General features: G+C 51.6%; 1 protein-coding gene across 4 annotated transcripts in view; it reads right to left on the bottom strand.

The window, feature by feature from the left end:
• The window catches only part of POC1A (POC1 centriolar protein A), a 71,969-nt gene extending 61,688 nt beyond the window's left edge, over positions 1–10,281 (bottom strand). The window contains exons 1-6 of one of the 4 annotated variants that reach the window (XM_077763407.1): positions 9,929–10,278; positions 7,092–7,176; positions 5,963–6,134; positions 5,417–5,596; positions 4,400–4,507; positions 3,353–3,468 (exon numbers count right to left, since the gene is read on the bottom strand). In XM_077763407.1, coding sequence (XP_077619533.1) covers positions 3,353–3,468; positions 4,400–4,507; positions 5,417–5,596; positions 5,963–6,134; positions 7,092–7,176; positions 9,929–9,946 — 679 coding nt within the window. In that variant the 5' untranslated portion in view covers positions 9,947–10,278. Of the gene's footprint in view, positions 1–3,352; positions 3,469–4,399; positions 4,508–5,416; positions 5,597–5,962; positions 6,135–7,091; positions 7,177–9,666; positions 9,735–9,768; positions 9,788–9,928 lie in introns of those variants that run through there. The other 3 variants (XM_077763409.1, XM_077763410.1, XM_077763408.1) reach the window with 3 other exon arrangements.
• Positions 10,282–21,355: the final 11,074 nt, after the last annotated feature.

Genomic DNA, 21,355 nt, shown 5'->3' on the forward strand with positions numbered 1-21,355 from the left:
TCCCTGAGAAAAATGGTACCAGCTGCGTGCTGTTGCCCAAAGCGACTTCCAACAAGCTAACACGGGACAGGAAGTGTCCTCCAGGAAGCACAGCCGTGGGGCAGCTGGACACGGGCAAGCTACAACTGCTGACCACATACTGCAGTAGCATGAATCAAAGTGTCTCAGAAAAGCCCAAGAGCTCATGTGCCCAAAGCCCTCTCAGGAGCGCCTGGTTCTCACCTAGAGCCACCAAGTGTCACGGTGTCCCTAAAAACTCTCCTCTGGGTTTCCCAGGAATCGGGGACAGAAAATAGCTCAGGTGTCTGCTGTCAGAGGGCCAGAAGACCTTCTCGGGGAATCAGCCTCCAAACAAATGCCCCTGCACCTCCAAGGGTGGGGGAGCAGCTGCTACGAAGGGGCTAGGGAGAGCCACTCAGGTAGAGGAGCTCTTAAGGGGAGCCACTAGGCCTGAACAGACCTGGCCGGGTCACTCTAGCAGCACAGAGGGTGAGGGGTACGTCCTCCAACCAATGTGCTCAGATCCACCTGGCTCTCCCTGAGCCCCAGAGGGTGAGTCTAGAAGTAGTGGGAAGAACTGCTGCCCCGTGAATACCCGCCTTGCGCCATGCACTGGGCAGGGAGCTGAGGAAACCTGGTTGTGTACGGGGTACTCCAGGCCACCTGAGGCCTCTGATCTATATCGGGGTGGCTTAGAAACGAGACACTGCGTAGCTCTGTCACAGAAGAAAGGACAAGAGCAAAAACTCACTGAAATCTCTCTGCAGGGCCCATCAACCTCATGCACCCCAAGTCCCCTCAGGACTTGGCTCCTGATGCCACCTGAGCCCTCCCACTGCCTCCCCAGCCCTGCCAGTCATGGACTCCCCCCCCCACTGCCAAGCCTGCTACCTCAAAAACCCCAGGGTTTTTTCCCCCCTCTCCAGCACCCGTCTCCCCCCTCAACTGCTCTGCATCACTCCACCTCCTGACCACCCTCTTCGGGAGACTCTGCTTTCCTCCATACCCCTGGCTCTGCCCCCCTCAGCCCTCCCATGATGGGAGAGGGGGCTCTCCCCCTCACACTGACTGCTTTGTGGACTTTTCCCTTCATGGCCCCTCAATCGCAGAGACCCAGGATATGACCTGGGCCCTTCTCAAGCCCTAGGAATGGCCCCTCTACCCACAGCATTACCTTCTGACTCTATTCCATCTCCAAAACCCATCCCCTGGTCCTGACCCCTGCCCTACTCGGATGCCCAGCCCTCACTCAGACATGTGGTACAGGCAGCCCATCATCCAGACACTCAGCAGTGCTGAGACCCACTCACAGAGGCATTTCAGCACTGCTGTCCTCTCAGACATACCTTCACTCCGCAAACCATGGGACAGTCCCACCACTGCCAGCCACACTGCATCTTTGGGACCATGGGCGAGAGTATGACATTCAAGGTCCTCCCCTATGGGTACCTGCTGGTACACCCCACAAACACGTGGCCCAGGCTCCTGATCCATCAGAGGTGAGGCTGGACCCTCCCAGGGTCAGCTAGAGATCCTCTCCCCCCAGTGCCAATACTTATGTGGTACAAAATAATAAGGAAAATAAAGAAAGTCTTATGTGGTACAAACCATGTTTCCAGCACTCTACTATAATTCTCATGTGGATCCCCCAACAGTTCTTCACAAGCCCCATAAGGCACTGTTACCACCCCCTTTACAGACAGGAAACAGCCTATGCTCCTAACCTTCCCTTCTCTCCTGACCCCATACTCAGAGGCGCCTTCCTGCCCAGCACTCCTTTTTACCTGCCAAACTTCCCCTAGTCCACTGTACAGATGTGCCCAATCTCCAATACAGGCCTGGCTCAGAGAGAGGCCTCTAAGCCTGAAGGAGGGGAAGGAGAGGTGTGGTCTCCAAGTACAGGTAGACCCCATATCTGTTCTGTTCTAGAAGCTCTGTCTGAAATGGTATCTGTGACAAACCCCAGGGCTCACTGCAGAGGAAGGAACCAGTTATGCGGCTGGCCCCTGCCACCTGGTGGTGGTGTAGGGCAGCGCAGGCCTTGACTGACAGGGCCCTCCTTGCCCAGAGAACAGACTCCAGGACCAAGACTTGGCAACACCAGCATCATCATGAACATAGTGCCTGCTTTCTGCTTTGTGCCAGGCACTCTCTAAGTTCTTCATACAGACCAACTCGTTACCCTCCCAACAGACCTGTGAGAGAAGCCCTACCACACTGCCCCAGAGTGCTCAGAGGAGTCAAGTGACCTGTCCAATGTCACGCAACCAGCAACGCTGAGGCTGGCTGCGGAGCCCACCCTCCACCATGTGCTTCTCAAGGCCAGGAGCCTCTATCCCCTCTGAGGAGGTCTGTTTGCCTTGGTTACCCTAGAAAGTGCTGTCCTCACTGTCTGAGAATCAGCTAGGAAGAGCTTAAAGGAGAGCTCTGAATGCCAAGCCCCATTGCTTTGTCCAGATGCGTCCTTCCCGTTTTCAGGTGTGAATTCTGGAAGTGGCCCATGGACTTTAAACTCAGTCCCAAGTCAACAACCACAGCTCTGCAAACAACTCCAGCTCCGCCCCTCCCTGGTCTCAGCGCCAGGCCCCCAGGCCCGCCTCCATTTGCTCCTTGCACAGCCTCCAGTGCCTCCTGTGGCGCCTCACCAGCTTCCTTCCCTGGCCGCATCCCCACCACTGAGGTGACTCATGGCCCTGCCCAGTCACACTGCTCTCAGGACAGTTCCATACGCCAGTACCCCGAGCGGGAGCCTCCTAATCACACCCGAGTCTGCTCCTGCCCCACCTCCCAGCTGCAGCCTGACGCCGGCCCACGTTGAGTGCCTGCTGCTCTGCCTCCTGAGGGCTACAATTAGATCAGGGGACACAACTACAGGGCCTGTATCCTGGCCTCTAGCCTAAGTTGACCCTCCATACGGCTCATGGCTCCATGTCTGTGGAGGACATCATGAAGCCAAAAGTGGCCAAGGTCTCACGAACACTGACCTCTTTTGAGAGACCTGCTCCCCTTCACCTTAGTTAGTCCTGGAGGCGAATAGCAGGGGCAGCCCCTGAGAAGTGGCGCTTGGGCAGAGCCCTGCCCAGAGAGCCACTGAGAGCTCCTCGGCACTGCACGAAACCCTGCCAGCTCATGAGCAGGCACCAAAGGGCTTGGGGACACCAGGCAGTGCCATGATCTGCCAGCACTCCAACCCGGCATAGCCACAACACAGACTACTCGCCCGGGCGATCCCAGCAGGCCTGGGACTTCTCCCCACTGACCAGGGCCATCCTCGGGCCCATTTAAGCACCACGGCAATGAGCCCAACACCTGGCCCCACATGGTCCCGCCGTGGCTGCTCGTGGACACTCACGCTGATAGTGCTGCAAGAGCCGGTGCGTCCGCACGTCCCACACCTTCACTGTGTTGTCCATGCCGGCGGCAGCAACGCACGTGCCGCTGGGGTGGAAGTCCACGTAGGTGACAAAGCTGGAAAGACAGGGGCCACCGCATGCTATAGGAGGGTTGTCCTGGCTCAGAACAGACCTGAAAACATCCAGCACTTTCCCACCCCTGCGTACCTGCTCAGGCTGCCCCCTCAGCCCAGAATACCTCTCTTCTGCCCTGTTTCTTTACCAGGTGGCTACGGAATAGCAAGGAGAGGGAGAACAGAGGCTAGCAATAAGCAGAGGTGGCCTCGACAGGGAGCAAATCCCGACATCCACTTCTACAAGTAGAGAAAGTGGTCTTCAGTCCAAACGTCAGTTGATGGCTCAGGGGTTTTCAGAGTGGGAGCCAGTGCCCCCATCAGAGCAGGAGGCAGGGCAGGCCTGCCAGCTGAGGCCCAGTCCCAAGGGCCAAGAGCACCCCGGGGCTGCTGGTTCACCCAGCTCCAGGGGACAGGCCAAGGGCCCTCAACACACCCACACCTAACAGCCAGGATGATATCACAGCCAGCTCTCAGGAGCCTGTCCTCGGGGCTCCCAGCCTAACTGAGGAGAGCAGACGTTGGGCATCACCGAGGAGCCCAGAGTAGGTGAGTCCCTCTCCTGGTGACGTGGCACCTTGTGAATAGCCTCCAAGAACTTACAAGAACATGACAAGCTTTTTCCTTTATAAAGCCATCACCATAGGTAACATACTAACACGATTTAGGGGGGTCCAGGGCCACCTGCTTTCAGACAGGCATGTCACAATTCGGAGAACTGGAGAAATAAAGGGAAAAAGAGAGGCCCCAAGAGTTACATGCTTTGAAGTTAAACACCCCTGTTGTTTGTGGGGTTGGGGGTGAGGCTGAACCTCCCATTCACACAGGAAAAGCTACAGAGACAGAGAGCAGCAGAGACATGGCTCCGCATGAGGCCGTTGGGGCCCCTCACGACTAGGTTGTGCAGGTGGTAGACAGGGTCTGGTGACTTACCTGCCATGCTCACAGTAAGAGTGGACACACTCCCGGCTAGTCTTGTCCCACAGCTTGACAGTCTTGTCGTCACTGGCAGACACAATGAGCCGCCCATCAGGAGAGAACCTGAACCAGAGGGGGCACAAGTCACACCACTGTCAGGGGTGCTGCACCCTGTCCTCCACAGCCACCTTTCTGCACCGCCCACTACCCACTCCCAGAACTAGCCAAAGCCACACACCCTGTCTGGACCCCGAGTGATCCTGGGTAAGTGGCTTTCCCTCCGTGAAATGGTAAGAATGGCGCCTACCTCATGGGGAGCAGGGAGCAGCGTTGTGCACACAAGGACCCCAGCACTGCACGTGGCACACGACAATGCACGTGGTGACCTCTGATGCTATCAGCGGGAAGGTGGTCCAAAGCCCACCATCAGCACCGTTATCCTGTTCCCAGGTCCCCCAAGTCTCCATACTGTCTCCCCCCACCCCCCCCCACACACACAAGGGAGAGCCAACCTCTAGTCTAGGTCCCTTAGAAGCCAGGGTCCCCATCTGATAGTTCAAGCAAAATCAGCTTCTGAGAGTTCAAACCCTAGCTCTGCTATTAACCTCACAAGATACTTCAATCTTCTGAGCTTCAGCGTCCTTATATGCATAATGAGAATACTAAGCACCACTTAGCTTGCAGGACTGCCGTGAAGAGTGACGAGAAAACGTACAGTGGCAGCTGCAACATCATCTTGTTGTTGCTATTGCTCATACACAGCCCCTGCTGACTCGCTTTGGGCCTCACCAGCACGATGTCAGGGGTGATCAATCAAGGCTAGCAAAAAACTAACTTACTTATCCCCTACAAGCTTGAAGCTTCTCAACAATTGACAATGTAACAACTTCTTTGTTCCCACTTCACAGATGAGGAAGCTGAGACTCAGGAATATGAAAGAGAAGCGAAAGAGTTTGCCCAAGGTCACAACACCGGCACCTGGCAGCGTCTCTGGGCCTCTCAAGCCTCGGGTCTCGACAGGGCGGTGCTCACCTGGCACAGCGGACCCAGTTGATGTGCTGGCTTAGGGAGAACAGGAATTTCTGGCGATGAGTCGACCACACCTTAACCGTCTTGTCGTCGGAGGCCGTCACGAAAGACTGGCCATCACTGCAGAAGTGGATGCTCCTCACTGTGGCTGTGTGTGCCCGAAACACAGTGGACTCGCCTTTGCTGCAGGGGTGGGTACTCGGACTCAGGAAACCCGTAACGGCGACACGAGGGCCCAGGAGCATGTCAAAGCTCTCCCCACCCTTCAGGAGCCCCTCCAAACGGACACAGGCCTGCGCACCCCAGTGCCCCACAGACTGCGTCAAGAGGGGACTCCTTCCAGATGGCTGGGGAAAGCCCTGTACCCCTCTCCCAGCACCAGGCGGAGGGCCCCACCCCGGCTGAAGCCCCAGCTTCTGACGGTACCTCTTCAGAAGGAGGGCAGATGTCCCACTATGACAAGGCCAGAGCCAGGATGGGGACCTGAGTGTGGACAGCTCTGGCTCCAGGGCCCCAGGTTCAGATGAGCCCTCAACGTCTATGACTCACACGTTGGGTATCCAGATCCGGACAGTTTTGTCCCGGGAGCCTGAGGCAAGAAGGTGTCCCGAAGGGGAGAAGTTCACACAGGTGACGGCGTCCTTGTGGCCCGCAAAGCGGTAGGCACGTGACTGGGGCTTCATGTGCCAGATCATGAGGCATGAGTCCATGGAGCCACTGGCTAAGAAAGTAGGGACGCTGTGACCCTCAGGTCCAGTGGTCCTTGAGCCTCCAGCAAGACGAAAGAGTTAAGGGGGCAGGCGACAGGCCACACTTCCAGTGACAGCTAAGCTGGGGTTTGGAGAATCTCCGGGTTGTCAGCTCTCCAGGCAACAGGCCCACATGGGAGCCAGGCCAAGAGATGCCCTTCACATGCCAGCCCCAGGTGGCAACCCTGCAGGCCTCTGAGAACACCTGTCCTCCGCAGGGTCCCACAGAGTCACATCCTAAGGGCCCTAGAGAGCAAGTCCTCCCAACACAGGGGAGCCAGTCCAACCCAATGGGCCTTTTAGCATTGAGAGGGCCCACGTCAATCAGAAGCCTAGTGATCCCCAATAAAGATCAAATGACTTTAGTTTGCTCTTAATCTACACTGACCACAAGGCCAATAGCCTCTGACAGAGGACCTTGACCATAGGATAAAGGGAGAGCCTTGTCCACAGAAACAAGAAAGCTGCAGCCATGACAGCTATGTATGAGCCCCCAAGGAGCCAAAGAACAGGGGTACCCAGCTGCTGTGCAAGGGCAGTGGTAGAAGGGGCTCTACTCCATACTCTTCTCACTGGATGCTCCCATATTACTGTGGACAACAGAATGGCGGACCCAAGGAAAAGAAGCCACTGTTTAGGGCCATTCTGTAAGCCAGACCCAAGAGGTGGCTGGGATATACGCAGTGAAAATCCCAGAGCCTGGTCCCACCCTGAAAGGCCATGTGACCTTGGCAAGGCCACCTCAGAGTCTCACACACTGCATGCAGAATGGAGCACCCAGACAGCTGGCCAGCTGAAGCAAGATGCAGGTGTAGATAAAGCACCTGAGTCCTCTCTGTGCCCTACTTCCCCCACACCACACCTCCCAGGTAGAAAACCAGCCTTCTCGGCTCATAACCTAGTGCCTAGGAAAAGATGCCTCCTCTTACCCAGCTGCTTCGTGTTGAGACTGAAGTCCACACAGGTAACTGCATCTCGGTGGCCCTTAAAATGCCTCTCCAGTGAGGGGTCCTCCTGCGGAGAGCCGGGGTCAAATGAGTGAAAGCTTGGATGAGGATGGAGCTTGGCCCCAGGGCCAAGAGTCTTCCAATAGCAGCCAGGAGCATTTAAAAAATGCTCAAGGCCTCAAGGCATGATTTTGGATATAGAAAATCCTAGGGAATCCACTAAAAACACTAAGCCAGTTAAGCAAGGTTGCAGGATACAAATAAGAACGATATACAAATATCTATTCTATACACCAGAAATGAACAATCTGAAAAATGATAGCAATTCTATTTATGACACATGAGAAAGAATAAATACTTAGAAATAATTTAACAAGAGAGGCGCCTGGATGGCTCAATCAGTACAGCATATGACTCTTGATCTCAGGGCCGTAAGTTTGAGCCCCATGTTGGATGGAAAGCGCTTAAAGAAATTCTAGAAAGAAAGAGGGGAGAGGAAAGAAGGAAGGAGGGAGGGAAGAAAGAGAAAGAAAGAAAGAAACAAAGATGGGGCGGCGCCTGGTTGGCTCAGTCGGTAAAACGTCTGACTTCAGCTCAGGTCATGATCTCGGGGTTCATAGGTTTGAGCCCCACACCAGGTTCTGTGCTGGCAGTTCAGAGCCTGGAGCCTGTTTCAGATTCTGTGTCTCCCTCTCTCCCTGCCCCTCCCCTGCTCATGCTCTGTCTCTCTCTGTCTCAAAAATAAATAAAAACTATTAAAAAAAAATTCTAGGTAAATATCCCAAAGAATTGAAAGCTGTTTACACAAAAACTTGTACAAAAGTGTTCACAGCAGTATTATTTATGATAGCCAAAAAGTGGACAAACCTAAAGGTCCATCAAGAAATGAATGGGTAAAAAAGGGGTGCCTGGGTGGCTCAAGTGGTTGGGCATCTGACTTCGGCTCAGGTCATGATCTTATAGTTTGTGAGTTCGAGCCCCGTGTCAGGCTCTGTGCTGACAGCTCAGAGTCTGAAGGCTGCTTTGGATTCTGTGTCTCCCTGTCTCTACCCTGTCCCCTTACCCCCCCACCCCCCGCTTACACTCTATCTCTCTCAAAATGAAATAAACATTTAAAAAAAGAGAGAGAGAGAGAGAGAGATGAATAGGTAAACAAAATGTGATCTCTCCATACAATGGAATACAATTTAGCAGTAAAAAAGAATGAAGAAACTGACACATGCTACAACACAGATGAACCTGGAAAATGTTATGTTAAGTGAAAAAAGCCATGTAAAAAAGGCTACATGTTGTCGGATTCCATTTATATGAAAGATCCAGAATAGGTAAATCTATAGAGAATGAAATTAGATTAGTGAGGAGAAGGGAAGTGACTGTTGAATGGGTACAGGCTTCTCTTTGGGGTGACAAAAATGTTCTTTTTTAGATTATTAGACAACACTGTCAATGTACTGAATACCAATAATTTTACATTTTAAGAGGGTACATTCTATGGTGTGTGAAAAATATTTCGATAAAGCTATTTTTCTAAAAGAACCAAAGAGAGAAAATGGAGTCTTTCAGCCACCCCTGTCCCAGGATTCAGATTCTGTACCCTCAGTCCCACTGTGAACTCAAAGGTCAGCCTAGACAGGCCCCAAGGGGCACTGCCACCATTTCCATTCTGCTCACTGTCAAGAAGGCAATAGTTTAGGACACTACTTAGGAAGACATGGAGATAATATTCCAGAGACTCCACTCAACAGCAGCTTGCCTTAGCATCTGAAGAATTACAGCCCTGCCATGCAAACATCTCCTCCTACCCCAAATATCGGGAGTCTCAAAAAAGCATTTCAGGCACACCAGGGAGGCCAGCAAAACCTCCTCTGGGGGGAAAAATGTTCTTGGGAAAGAGCAAGGCCATTGCCACCTCCACAAAGCTGTAACCATAATAAAGGCCCTGTGCCCAGCTCCACCCCCAGCACACCTGCCAGAGTCCCCTTTTCAACAAGAAAGGGAATGGCAGCTGGGGGAGGGCACTGAACCTCTTGGGAGAACAAGGGTAAGATAATGCTCACCTCTAGGCTGAGTAGGAAGAAGCAAGTTCAGATGCACCTCTGACCAGACGGCCTCTGAAACCTAACACCCTTCCCACGTCATCCCACCAGGGTCTGTGTTTCCTCATCTCCCCCAAAGGTGGATTATATACGGAAGGAAATGAGGAGGGACTTATGGGAAGGGCACTAGGTTAGGGGACAAAAAGCCTGGATCCTAAGCCTGGGCCCTCTGCTCAAGTCCCCACACACCTAAGGGTACCACCCAGTCTTCCTCTGAACCCAGCCCAAAAGTCAGACATGTTTAAACAATTCCTCAAAAAGAGGAGTTTTGGAGTGCTTCCCTCAAGAGGCACCGGAGACTCTGGGCATCCGAACCAGATGCTGCAGACCTGGGCTGCCCCTTCCGATCAAGGAGTACGCTAAACAAGCCCCTACCCAACCATCCACTGCTCAGGATGGCGAGACAGAGCCCAAGGGAGGCCCTGCGATGCCCCCAAGTTCGACCTCCAGTTGGAACATACCAGCACCAGTGTCTCCTCCGCTAGGATGCAAATCCTGGGAGCTGGGACTGGTTGGTCGGCCCCGGGAGCCCGCAAAGGGTTTGGCATGCAGAAGGTACTCACTACGTGTCCCCACCCAGTGTCCCCTGCACAGACGGTAAAGTGGGGCAAGAAAGTACTGGCTCGGAACCCGGCTTCCCTCTCGAAGCCATCGCCCCGGCCAGGCGCCCACAGTCCCGGCGGAGAAAGTAAGGCCGGACAGCCGCCACGGGCGGAAACTCACAGAGCAAGGCGCAGCCATGGCGGGCCGGGGGAGCCCAAGGCCCCGGACGAGACAGCGTCGGCCGTTGCAGCAGGTTCAGTTTCCGCGCCCCCAACCGCCGCCAATAGCAACGCGGGTCGCGTTGCCACGCCCCGCCCACAACGATTAAAGGAGACGCAGCGCCTCGGCTTTTTGTCCCCGGCCGGAAGCAGAGTTGTTTGGATGGTTCTACTGTCTCCGCGCACAGCGCTTACAGACCAGGCAGCTCACGGACGCCGCCGCCAAAGGCCTCTGTCCACCGTCACTCATGCCCTGAGAAATTTAAAAGCCCAGGATGAGGCGTTCACTCCACTAGCCCGTATCCCGGTTCACGAGACGGCGAGCAGAGCCCTCTGGGAAATGCAGTTTCAAGACGGCTGCCTTGTGTCGGCCGGAATGTGGAACTACTTTTCCCATGATACCTTGAGGATGGGCCGGGATTAACTACTTGTAGCAAGGATCCCGGAAGTGGAGGACACGTGGATCATGTGGCCTTGTTCTCTTAAAGGGCCCTTGAGGCCAGGTATTTTTTTTTCCCAATGCCTTAAGAGGCAATTACTCGTCCCTCAAAGATTCTTTAAATGATTCGCTCCTCTGAACTTAAAACAAATGTTGATTTAAAGGCGACTGAATGGCTCAGTCGGTTAAGTGTGACTTTGGCTCAGACAGGATCCCGTGGTTGGTAGGTTCCAGACCCACATCCGGCTCTGCTGTCTGCGGTGAGTCCACTTCAAAGCCTCTGTACCTCTGTCTCTCTGACCCTCCCCCAGAAATAAATAAACATTAAGATAAAGCACGCCAAGGGGCGCCTGGGTGGCTTAGTCGGTTAAGCGTCCGACTTTCGCTTAGGTCTTGATCTCGCGGTTCGTGGGTTCGAGCCCCGCGTCGGGCTCTGTGCTGACTGCCAGCTCAGAGCCTGGAGCCTGTTTCGGTCTGTGACTCCCTCTCTCTATGACCCTCCCCTGCTCACGCCGTCTCTCTCTCTCTCTCTCCTAGAAATAAATAAAACATTAAAAAAATTTTTTTAAAAAGGTAAAGCACACCAAGTGTCAATTTAGAAGAACACCAGTCACGTGGATTCACGGGTGAAGAAATCTAGATTCTATTGTTATTGCTGCTTCCTTCTGTGACCTGTGACCTGGGGGTGGGGGGCGATGGGAAAGGGGAATACCTCTGCTCCAGGTCTCAGTTTACCCATTTATAATTGGAAGGAGTGTGATGCACCCTGCCCTTCTCTGGTCTCTTCAGCTCTGAGGAGGGTTTATAAATTCCATTTAAAAGAAAAGGAAACATTTCTAGATATGTCTTCTGAGGCAAGAGAAACAAAAGCAAAATTAAACTTATTGAGATTATATCAAGTTAAAAAGTTTCTACACTGCAAAGAATATAATCAACAAAGCTAAAAGACAACCTCCTGAATGGGAGAAGATATTTGTAAATGACATATCTGAGAAAAGGGTTAGTATCCAAAATATATAAAGAACTTAATAGAACTCAACACCAAAAATTTGAATAATCCAATTAAAAATGGGCAGGGGCGCCTGGATGGGTCAGTCAGTTGAGCGACCAACTTTGGCTCAGGTCATGATTTCATGGGTTCAAGCCCCACATCCAGCTTTGAACCGATCCCTTGGAGCCTGCTTTGGATTCTCTGTCTCCTCTCTCTGCCCCTCTTCCACCTGTGTACGTGTTCACCCTCTATCTCTCAAAAATAAATAAACATTAAAAAAAGAACGGGTGGAAGGGGGTGCCCAGGTGGCTCAGTCAGTTAAGCATCCAACTTCAGCTCAGGTCATGATCTCACGGTTCATGAGTTCAAGCCTCGTGTCAGGCTCTGGGCTGACAGCTCAGAGCCTGGAACATACTTTGGATTCTGTGTCTCCCTCTCTCTCTATGCCCCTCCCCCACTTGAGCGCACACGCACACGCATTCTCTCTCTCTCTCTCTCAAAAATAAACATTAAAAAAATAATTTGGGGGCACCTGGGTGGTTCAGTTGGTTAAGCATCCGACTTCGGCTCAGGTCGTGATCTCACAGGTCTATGGGTTCAAGCCCTGCATCAGGCCTTGTGATGATGGCTGGGAGCCTGGAGCCTGTTTCAGATTCTGTGTCTCCAACACTCTCTGCCTCCCCCCCGCTCATGCTTTCTCTCTTTCTCTCTTTCAAAATTGAATAAACGTTAAAAAAAAATTCTTAAGTGGAGGGAAGACATGGGCAGTTCACCAGAGAAGACATAGAGATGGCCAACAGACACATGAAAAGATGCCCAACATCACTCATCANCTTCAGATTCTGTGTCTCCAACACTCTCTGCCTCCCCCCCTGCTCATGCTTTCTCTCTTTCTCTCTCTCAAAATTGAATAAACGTTAAAAAAAAATTCTTAAGTGGAGGGAAGACATGGGCAGTTCACCAGAGAAGACATAGAGATGGCCAACAGACACATGAAAAGATGCCCAACATCACTCATCAATAGAGAAAATGCAAATTAAAGCCATAATGAGATATCACCTCATACCAGTCAGATGGCTAAAATCAAAAACACAAGAAACAAGCGTTGGCAAGGATGTGGAGAAAAAGAAACCCTTGTGCACTGTTGATGGGAATGCAAACTGGTGCACTCATTGTGGAAAACAGTAGAAATGTCTTCAAAAAAATTAAAAATAGATCTACCATGTTTTTATTTACCTAAGGAACACAAAAACACTAATTTGAAAAGACATATGTCCCTCCCCATGTTTAGTGCAGCATTATATACAATAGCCAAATTATGGAAGCAGCCCAAGTGTCCATCGATAGATGAATGGATAAAGAAGAGGTGACATATTTATACAATGGAATGTTGCTTTGCCATAAAAAAGAATGAAATCTTGCTATTTGCAGCGACATCAATGGATCTAGAGAATGTAATGCTAAGTGAGATATGTCACAGAGAAAGACAAATACCATATGATTTCACTCGTGGAATTTCAGAAACAAAACAAGAAAGGAAAAAAGAGACAAACTACTGGTTATCAGTGAGGAGGTGCATAGGGGGAAATAGGTAGAGGGATACACTTATCACAATGAACACTAATGTATAGAATTGTTGAATCACTATATCATACACCTGAAACTAATATAACAGTGTTAACTACACTGGATTAAAATAAATAATAAAATTAAAAAGTAAGAGAAAAGGAGACTTTCTAGGGGCCTGGCCACTAGAGGCCATCCCTGCTCACTTTCTGCTGTCGGAAAGTCCAGGCTGTCCTTGTTTAGACTTTCCACCCTGTCTCACTCCAGGCACCTTCCCAACCTGGAACTGACCTGGACCGGATGTTTTGCAATATTCAGGAACCTTCTGTCACCTCCCCTGGACAGGCCAGTTTGGCCAGACTCCAACACTGATTAGGATCTGGCCAAGCCCTGAGGTTTCTTACTACATCCTGAGACCTAAGATGGTGTCTACGTGGACCTCCAAACCAGAACATATTCAGAAAAAGGCACGTGTAGATACCTGGCATGGAGAGGAGTGGGTCTCTCCTTTGGACCTGGAATGTCTGGGGCCATAAAGAAGAAACAGAGATACATTTAATCTCATCTTCACTGTGATTTGGCATAGAATTGGTTTCTTTACATTACAAATGTTCAGGCTCATTTAACTTAGACACTGAAATTCTTCTTGAAATATTTACTGTGGGGTGTCTGGATGGCTGAGTCCGTGGGTGGCTGAGTCAGTTAAGCATCCAACTTCAGCTCAGGTCATATTTCACAGTCCGTGGGTTCGAGCCCTGCATCAGGCTCTCTGCTGTCAGTGCAAAGGCTGCTTCAGATCCTCTGTCCCTCTTTCTGCCCCAACCATGTGCGTGGTATGCACACACTCTCAAAAATAAACATTTTTAAAAATACAAGTATTGTATCATATACCCAGAAGTTGTTCAACACTGTCCAAAGGATAATTTTAAATCTTCCCACCCACATTCACCTTATTCAGCTATTCTACTGCCTGCTATGGAAACACTCAAGGTGAAAATATTAAGAAAAAAAATTAAAGAAAAATCTATCCATTAAACTTAGAGTTCTTTCATCATTGTTATTGGTAGTATTTTTTGGTTTTGTTTGTATAATTTTAGCTATGGAACACCCCTGGTCTATAAAAGCTCACAATCTACAAAACTGAATTTAGAGAAACCCTTTTGTAAAATGTTTTTTCAAATGTCATGCTTGCTCAAAGTAACAGGCACTCTAAGAGTTCACTCACTCTCCCTAGTGTTTCCAGATCCCACTATTTTCTATCCTTACCCATCAGAAGAGGAGCTGATTTAATCTCCCAAAATTGCAACACCGAATTTCGCCAACTCCACAGAGATAAGCCAGGATCCACCACTGCCACAACCTGCATAAACCAAGATTGGTCCCTCTGCTTTCTGACCGAATAGCCCCCACCCTGTGCCACCTCCATCAGATTGGACTCCATTTTGCTCAATGTTGGGGGGACCTCCATGTTGAAGGGGACTAGAAGAGAGCTGCTTTTTCAAGCCCCCTTGTGGCAAGAATGTTTCTATCCTATTATAAAGCGCATGAGTGGGCACCCCTGCAAGAGACTGTCCCCCTGTCATCACTCCCAGACCCCCTGTCCAAGAGCCAACATCTCAGGGTGGGGCAGAGAAAGCAGGAGGAAAGGCAGAGATCACACCCACCCACATAGCCCAGTCCAACCAGTGCCTGGAAAGCCCCGTCAGTTCTGTCACTCAGCCCTGCAGTGTGGCCTGGGCTTGAAACTCAGCACGCCAGCTCAGGGCTTGTCCCAGGGTCAGGCATATCTTGGGATGAGCCCAGGCCCTGCCACCTCTATGCTGGGTGATCTAGCAGGAGTTATACCACCTCTCTGAGCCTCCATGTCCGTCATTGTAAAATAATCATAGCATCCCTGCCACAACAATGTGGGAGGAAGCTTTCCATGAGCTATTAATTAATGTCAGAGCTTGATGCTGAGGTGCCACTTAATACATTTGACTTTTTACTATGCCCTCAGTCACGTCACATACCTCCTCTGTTCCAATAATCTAGCTGACACCTCTCTGCCTCTGCTCCCACCTCTCTCCCCTGGCTACCTCTGCTCCAGCCACACTGGACTTACTGCTGTTCCTTGAATAAGAATGTGCCAAGCGTTCTTCCATCTCAGGACTTCTGCATTGGCTATTGTTCCTGTGTCCACTTGGCTCAACCCTGAGCCAAGCAGCCGTCTCAGGACCTTGTTTATATGTCACCTTCTCTTTGTGGCTTTCCCTGGCAACACTACTTAAAATGCTAACCTGCCTTCCCTCTGTCTGCTTTGTTTTCCACCGGTGGCATTGCCATCTGGCACACACTGAACTTGTTGGTTTGTTATCTTCTCCCCTCTTAGAATATTAGCTCCAGGGAAAGGATGTGACTATATTCCTGCACACAGCACAGGGCCCATACAGAGTGGGGTCACAGTAAATATTTGCCAATTAAGTAAATGAAATGTGACAAGATTGCTTGCAGAAGGTAATGGGGTCTGTGAAGGGCAGGACTTGTTCTTAGCAGGAGAGAAGAAGAAGGGATTAGGGTAATTGGGGAAAGCTTCTCTGCGGGGGCAGGGAAACCTGAACTTGAGAGCACAAATAGGGCATAGGTAGACAGGAGAGAGGATGGGCACAATTCCAGTGCAGGGAACAGACAAGGCAAAGGTCTGGTGACAGGATCGAGGGTGGAATATCTGGATAGCAGGGACAAAATAGGTGGGCTCAGAAGTAGGGCCAGATCGTAAGGTCACAAATGTTGATGAGAATCATGGGGAACAGTCTCAATGCATCAGGGGGCTGGCCACATATCTGTCCCCTCCTTGGGCTGAGGTGACCCAAAAGAGACCCCTCACAGATGAGGCTACGATAGCAAGACTGGGAGTGACCCCTGCAGGAGAACCTTCCCTCTGAGTCTCATTGCAGTTCTGGGCCTTGGTCTTACCACTGTGGAAATGGTGCCACCCCTGTAGGCCAAACTTCTCTAAAGACAGGCCATACGCCAAAGCAGGGAGAGGTTTAACTTCGTCTTCACTCAGGCCTGCTCCTCCATCCAACAGCATTGGCCACTCTGGTAAGAAGCCCACACTGGTGGGGACACTGAGGGGTCCCTCTGGGCGAGTGTCCACCTTGAGCCTGTCCTACCACATTGCAAACCGTGAATGGCATGGCCAGAGCTGTTATGGCAATTCCTGGGGGCAGTGATGTCATTGGACCTGGGACCAGTTTCCAGGAGGTGTGAAGATACAGAGTCACTACGCCATATCACGCACTCAAGTCAGAGGGGGACGCCGCTGTGTGCTGAGTCCTTCTATCCACAAGCATGACCAATGCCCTCCTTCCCACAGCCCCAAGCAACCCCTTGGGAGATGCTAGCCCTCCGTTTCACATTGTCCAAGGAAAAGAGGAGAGCCCAGGGCAGCCCAGCTGTGATAGAACAAAACCCCACAAAGCTGAGGCCTCCTGACATTGGCTCTGCACAGGTGGACTGGGGGTGGGGTGCAAATGCCATGAAAGGTCTGAACACAAACCTGAGAACCTTCCTGGTAGATAATGCTGACAGGGCTTCAGAGAAGCAGTATTCAGCCCCGGGTGCCATTTAGAAACTTGGCAGGTGGGGCCAGGCACTAGTGTCTTGCGAGAGCCCCAGGTGAGGCCATTTGACCCAGGCTGCTGTAAACGAGAGTGACCATGATGTAAAAGAGAACTTTCCATGATGATGAAAATGTTCTATATCTACACTGTCTGATATAGTAGCCACTGGTTACACGTGACTATTGAACACTTGAAATGTGGCCACTGGGCCTAAAGAAATGAATTCTAAATTGTATTTTATTTTCATTAATTTAAATGTAAAAGCCATATGTGCCCAGTGGACACTGTATTGGACAGCACAGCCCAAGACTATGAATTGGCTCTGTGGTCTCAGGCAAGTCATGGAGCGTCTTGGACTTCAGTCTTCTGGTGAGGCCATGGGGAACGTAGGCCCAGTCCACAGTAGCCAAGGTAACTCCTTGTCCTGGTGCCCCACTGCCCAGCTGGAGGGGTGGGGGTAGTTGGAATCACCAGCCCAACTCCAGAGACGTGGGGCAAATGGAAGGATGCAGGCCACAGCCCTTGGGCCCCATAGCAGGACTCTGCTGGCTGCCCACAGAGCATTTGGAGTGAGAAGCTGGGCCCAGGGGCCCAGAGTCAGAAGACAATTGGATTTCCCACCTCCAGGGAATCCTGAATTGTGGTGCAGTGAACTGACCTGGAATAGGGTTTCCAGAATCCAGGGTACAGCTGGTTTCAATGCTGATTCAAGGCCAGCTGTAGAGTCTGACTCCATGGGTCTGGGTGATTCTTTTTTTTTTTTTTTTTTTTTTTACAAATAGTTTATTGTCAAATTAGTTTCCACATAACACTCAGTGCTCATCCCCATAAGTGTCCTCCTCTATGCCCATCCCCCCTCCCCCCCACATCCATCAGTCCTCAGTTTTTGTCAGCATTCAAGAGTCTCTCATGGTTTGCCTCTCTCCCTTTCCCCCTCCATTTCCGCCCTTCTTCTCCCCCTTGGTCCTCCGTCAAGTTCCTCCTAATCCTCCTATACATGCAAACATATGGTATTTGTCCTTCTCTGCCTGACTTAGTTCGCTCAGCATAACACCCTCAAGGTCCATCCATGTTGCTACACATGGCCAGATTTCATTGTTTCTCATTGCCATGTAGTATTCCATGGTATAGATCAACCACATCTTCTTGATCCATTCATCTGTTGATGGACACTTAGGCTCTTTCCATGTTTTAGCTATTGTGGAGAGTGCTGCTATGAACATTGGGGTACATGTGCCCCTATGCATCAGCCCTCCTGTATCCCTTGGGTACATTCCTAGCAGTGCTATTGCTGGGTCCTAGGGGAGTTCTATTGTTAGTTTCCTGAGGAACCTCCACACTGTTTTCCAGAGGGGCTGTACCCGTTTACATTCCCACCAACAGTGTAGGAGGGTGCCCGTTTCTCCACATCCTCGCCAGCATCTCGAGTTCTCTGATTTGCTCATTTTAGCCACTCTGACTGGCGTGAGGTGGTATCTCAGTGTGGTTTTGATTTGTATTTCCCTGATGAGGAGGGATGCTGAGCATCGTTTCATGTGTCTGTTGGCGATCTGGATGTCCTCTTTGGAGAAGTGTCTGTTCGTATCTTCTGCCCATTTCTTCACTGGGTTGTTTGTGTTTCGGGCGTGTAGTTTGGTGAGTTCCTTATAGATTCTGGATATTAACCCTTTATCTGATATGTCATTTGCAACTGTCTTTTCCCATTCCGTTGGTTGCGTATTAATTTTCTGGGTTGTTTCCTTGGCTGTGCAGAAGCTGGGTCTGGGTGATTCTTATGTGATGGTCCTGGTAACTCACCAGGAAGCTCTGGGCACAGCGGGGACCTGGACAACCCTGCCCTGCCCCACCCTCAAAGGGAGCTCTCACCTACCTCTGATGCTCTGGCCAGGGACCCAAGACTAGACAAGTCTCAAGTCTGACCCCAACTTGCTCTGTGGTCACATCTCAGGCCTCAGTTTCCCCATTGTCCAATAAGGACATCCATAGGGAATTTCTAAGGCCCTTCTGGTCTCAACGGGTGGAGGTAGTTGGGCAGACTTCCTGAGGAAAGTGGCTGGAGGCAAGCCTAACCAGGCCTCCTTTGTCTCTCCCTCCTCGTCTGGTCACACTGGCCTCCCATGCTTCAAGCTCAGGCCCTCCCAGGGACCCTTGCGCTGGCTATTCCCTCTGCCTGACCTGCCTTTCCCTGAGATCATGGCTTGCTTCACACATGGACCTTCAGGTCTCAGCCTGAACATTAACTCTTAGAGACACCTCTTCTGGCCTTGCCCCAGGAACCCTCCCCAGCCTCCATCCTCCACGCTGCTTATGAGCTGTTGCTTTCTTGTGCATCTCCCTGGGTCACAGGGGATGGTGCTGGGCACTCATCCTTGGCCCAACACAGGGAAAAGTCACCTGAACTTTGACAGTTCAGTCTCCAGACTCACTGGGTCCAAGGGAAACCAGGAAACCCTTTCAACGGCCCCAGTGATGCTCGAACTTAGGGAGGCGCTTTCTGTTGGGTTGGGGGCAGGCAATTCAATTCCACAATCATCTGTGAAGGGCCAGCTGTGTGCCTAGCCCTATCCTGGGATCACCACATTCTGGAGGGTCAGGTGCATAGCATCCCCTGTGCCTGGCTCATCAGGGGACTCAGATAGGAGGAGCCATCAAGCAAACTGAGCCCAGTGAGTGTCGTCCGAGAGGTTCAGCTCAGCACTGGGGGGGCCTCCCTCTGTGGACAAGATGAAAGGCTTCCAGGAGGAGGCATGTGGGGAAGGGGTTTTCAAGGACAACCAGATCTTCCACAGAGAAAGATCTGTGGCATCCCAGGCCCAGAAGGGGAAGGTATGGGATGGAAGAGATACACAGCTCCTCTGGGCTGAGCTGAGCAGTGACAGGCCTTCCTGGTGTGGACTCACCTCCACTGCCAAGTTACCACCCATCTGTTCCCCTGTTCCTTGGGGACTGGCCCCTCCCATCCCAGCTTCTAGGAGCCAAGAGGTTCCTCCAGGTGACGAAGGCCTCCTGTGGTGAGTCATCCTTGGGTCCCAGGTAGGTTCACCCCCTACAGATTACTCACATGCTTGGGGCCTGAGCATCTGCCTTGTGAAAGGGAGACATCGAGTTCCAGAGGGGACGGGACTTGTCTTCTGGTCCTCGAGGAGGTGAGAAGGGGTTTGATGTAGATGTGAGATGATTACACTTGTCAGTATTCCTTGCCATGTGCTCCCTCACCCAAAACCCATCCCTGGCTCCCCTCTGGTCAGAGTAAGGCCAGGTTCCCCACAGCCCATCTGCTCTGTCTGCGCTCCAGCCTTGCCTTACAACCCACCTCACCTCATGGGCCAGACCTTCCCACGCTTGTGCCTGGTCTACACTATTCCCTCTGCCTGGGACACCCCAGTGTTCAGCCCCTCGGGGCAAATCTACCCTCTACCCTTGGTTCAAATGTCCCCATCCTCCACAGGTAGAAGGAAAGGCTGCTTCTCCTCAGGGACCCATGGAGCTCAAGTGGCTCAGATTCCCCTTCTGTGGCTATGGGGGCTGGGTCTTCTGAGGATCTCTGTGTTTCTGGAGGGAGGGTCCTGTCAGTTCATTCTGGTCCCCGCTCTAGCACACGTGGAACAGACACAGGTGTGGGCATAGCTGTGTGTTCACGTGTCTGCGTGGTGACAGAGGATGTGTCCGTGTGTCTGTGTATGAGCGTGTCTGTGCGTGCATGCATAGGTGTGCGTGTCTGGTTATAGCTGACCACATGTGCCTGGCCATGTCACTGAGTATTCCGCAAGGCTGCATGTGTATGCGTGCCTGTGTGTGACTCTTTATGCATATCTTAGTTTGCCGCATATCTTAGTTTAGGTTCTTCCAGAAGCTCACCCTGACAAAGGATTCAGTGGTAATTTATTTGGGAGGTGATTCTAGGAAACAACAGTAGGGAGAGGGTAGTGACACAGAGGAGGGAAAGCAGCCAGTGAAAAGTGTTATTAAGCAAGTGACCACTGTGGGTGACCAGGGCCCGATCATGCGGGAGAGCTCAGGGACACAATGCAAAACGTGTCTTGGGGCCCTCCCACCTGAGGATAAGGGAGACAAGAAGTTTATCCCCATATTCCCAATGGCCATGGTGGAGGTCGGGCACTTCTGGGCTCTCCTCCACCAGGCCTAGGGCCTTCTGGGGGAAGAAAGCCCTCCACACAGGGCCTGGAGTACCAGCAAGGGAGTTAGCCTTGTATGCATGAAAGTGATAAGTGGGAGGGGACCAGGAAGGGCACCAACACAAGCCGCTACACCCTGCGTGTGGCACCATATTATGCCACATAGACACAGGGACTCCGGTGACCTCTCTTGTGCAAACTTCTGCTTGTCCAGGGAAGGTCAGCACAATATCAGGCAAGTGCTGGCCTTGCCCTCCTTCCCTTTCTCAACCAGGCTGGCTCAGGATTTGCCAGATCATGCCAGGCCTGTGTCAGATTTGGCCAAACAGACCTGCACCTGCTTTGGGCAGTGACAGTTTTGCCCTTGGGCCAGGGTGAAGGCAGGGGATCAAGCAGGTTGGGGGCAGGGAACCGGGGAAGGCCCTACTGCAGAGAGGACTAGAACCCAGACTTCATCTGTCTGAAATTTGCTGCCCACAGGAGCCTTGACAGTAGCAGGAAAGGCCACAAAGGCCACGCAGGGGGAACTTAGCCTCTATCCTACAGGCAGTGGGGGAGCACTAGAGGCTTGGTGTGCCAGTGAGGGGTGCAGTCAGCCTTCCCCTTCAGAGGGACCACTCTGTGAGACTGGAAACTTGAACACTCAGAGAAG

The sequence above is a fragment of the Crocuta crocuta genome, unplaced genomic scaffold (assembly GCF_008692635.1).
Source record: "Crocuta crocuta isolate KB4526 unplaced genomic scaffold, BGI_CrCroc_1.0 scaffold1079, whole genome shotgun sequence".
In the NCBI taxonomy this organism is placed as follows: Eukaryota; Metazoa; Chordata; class Mammalia; order Carnivora; family Hyaenidae; genus Crocuta; species Crocuta crocuta.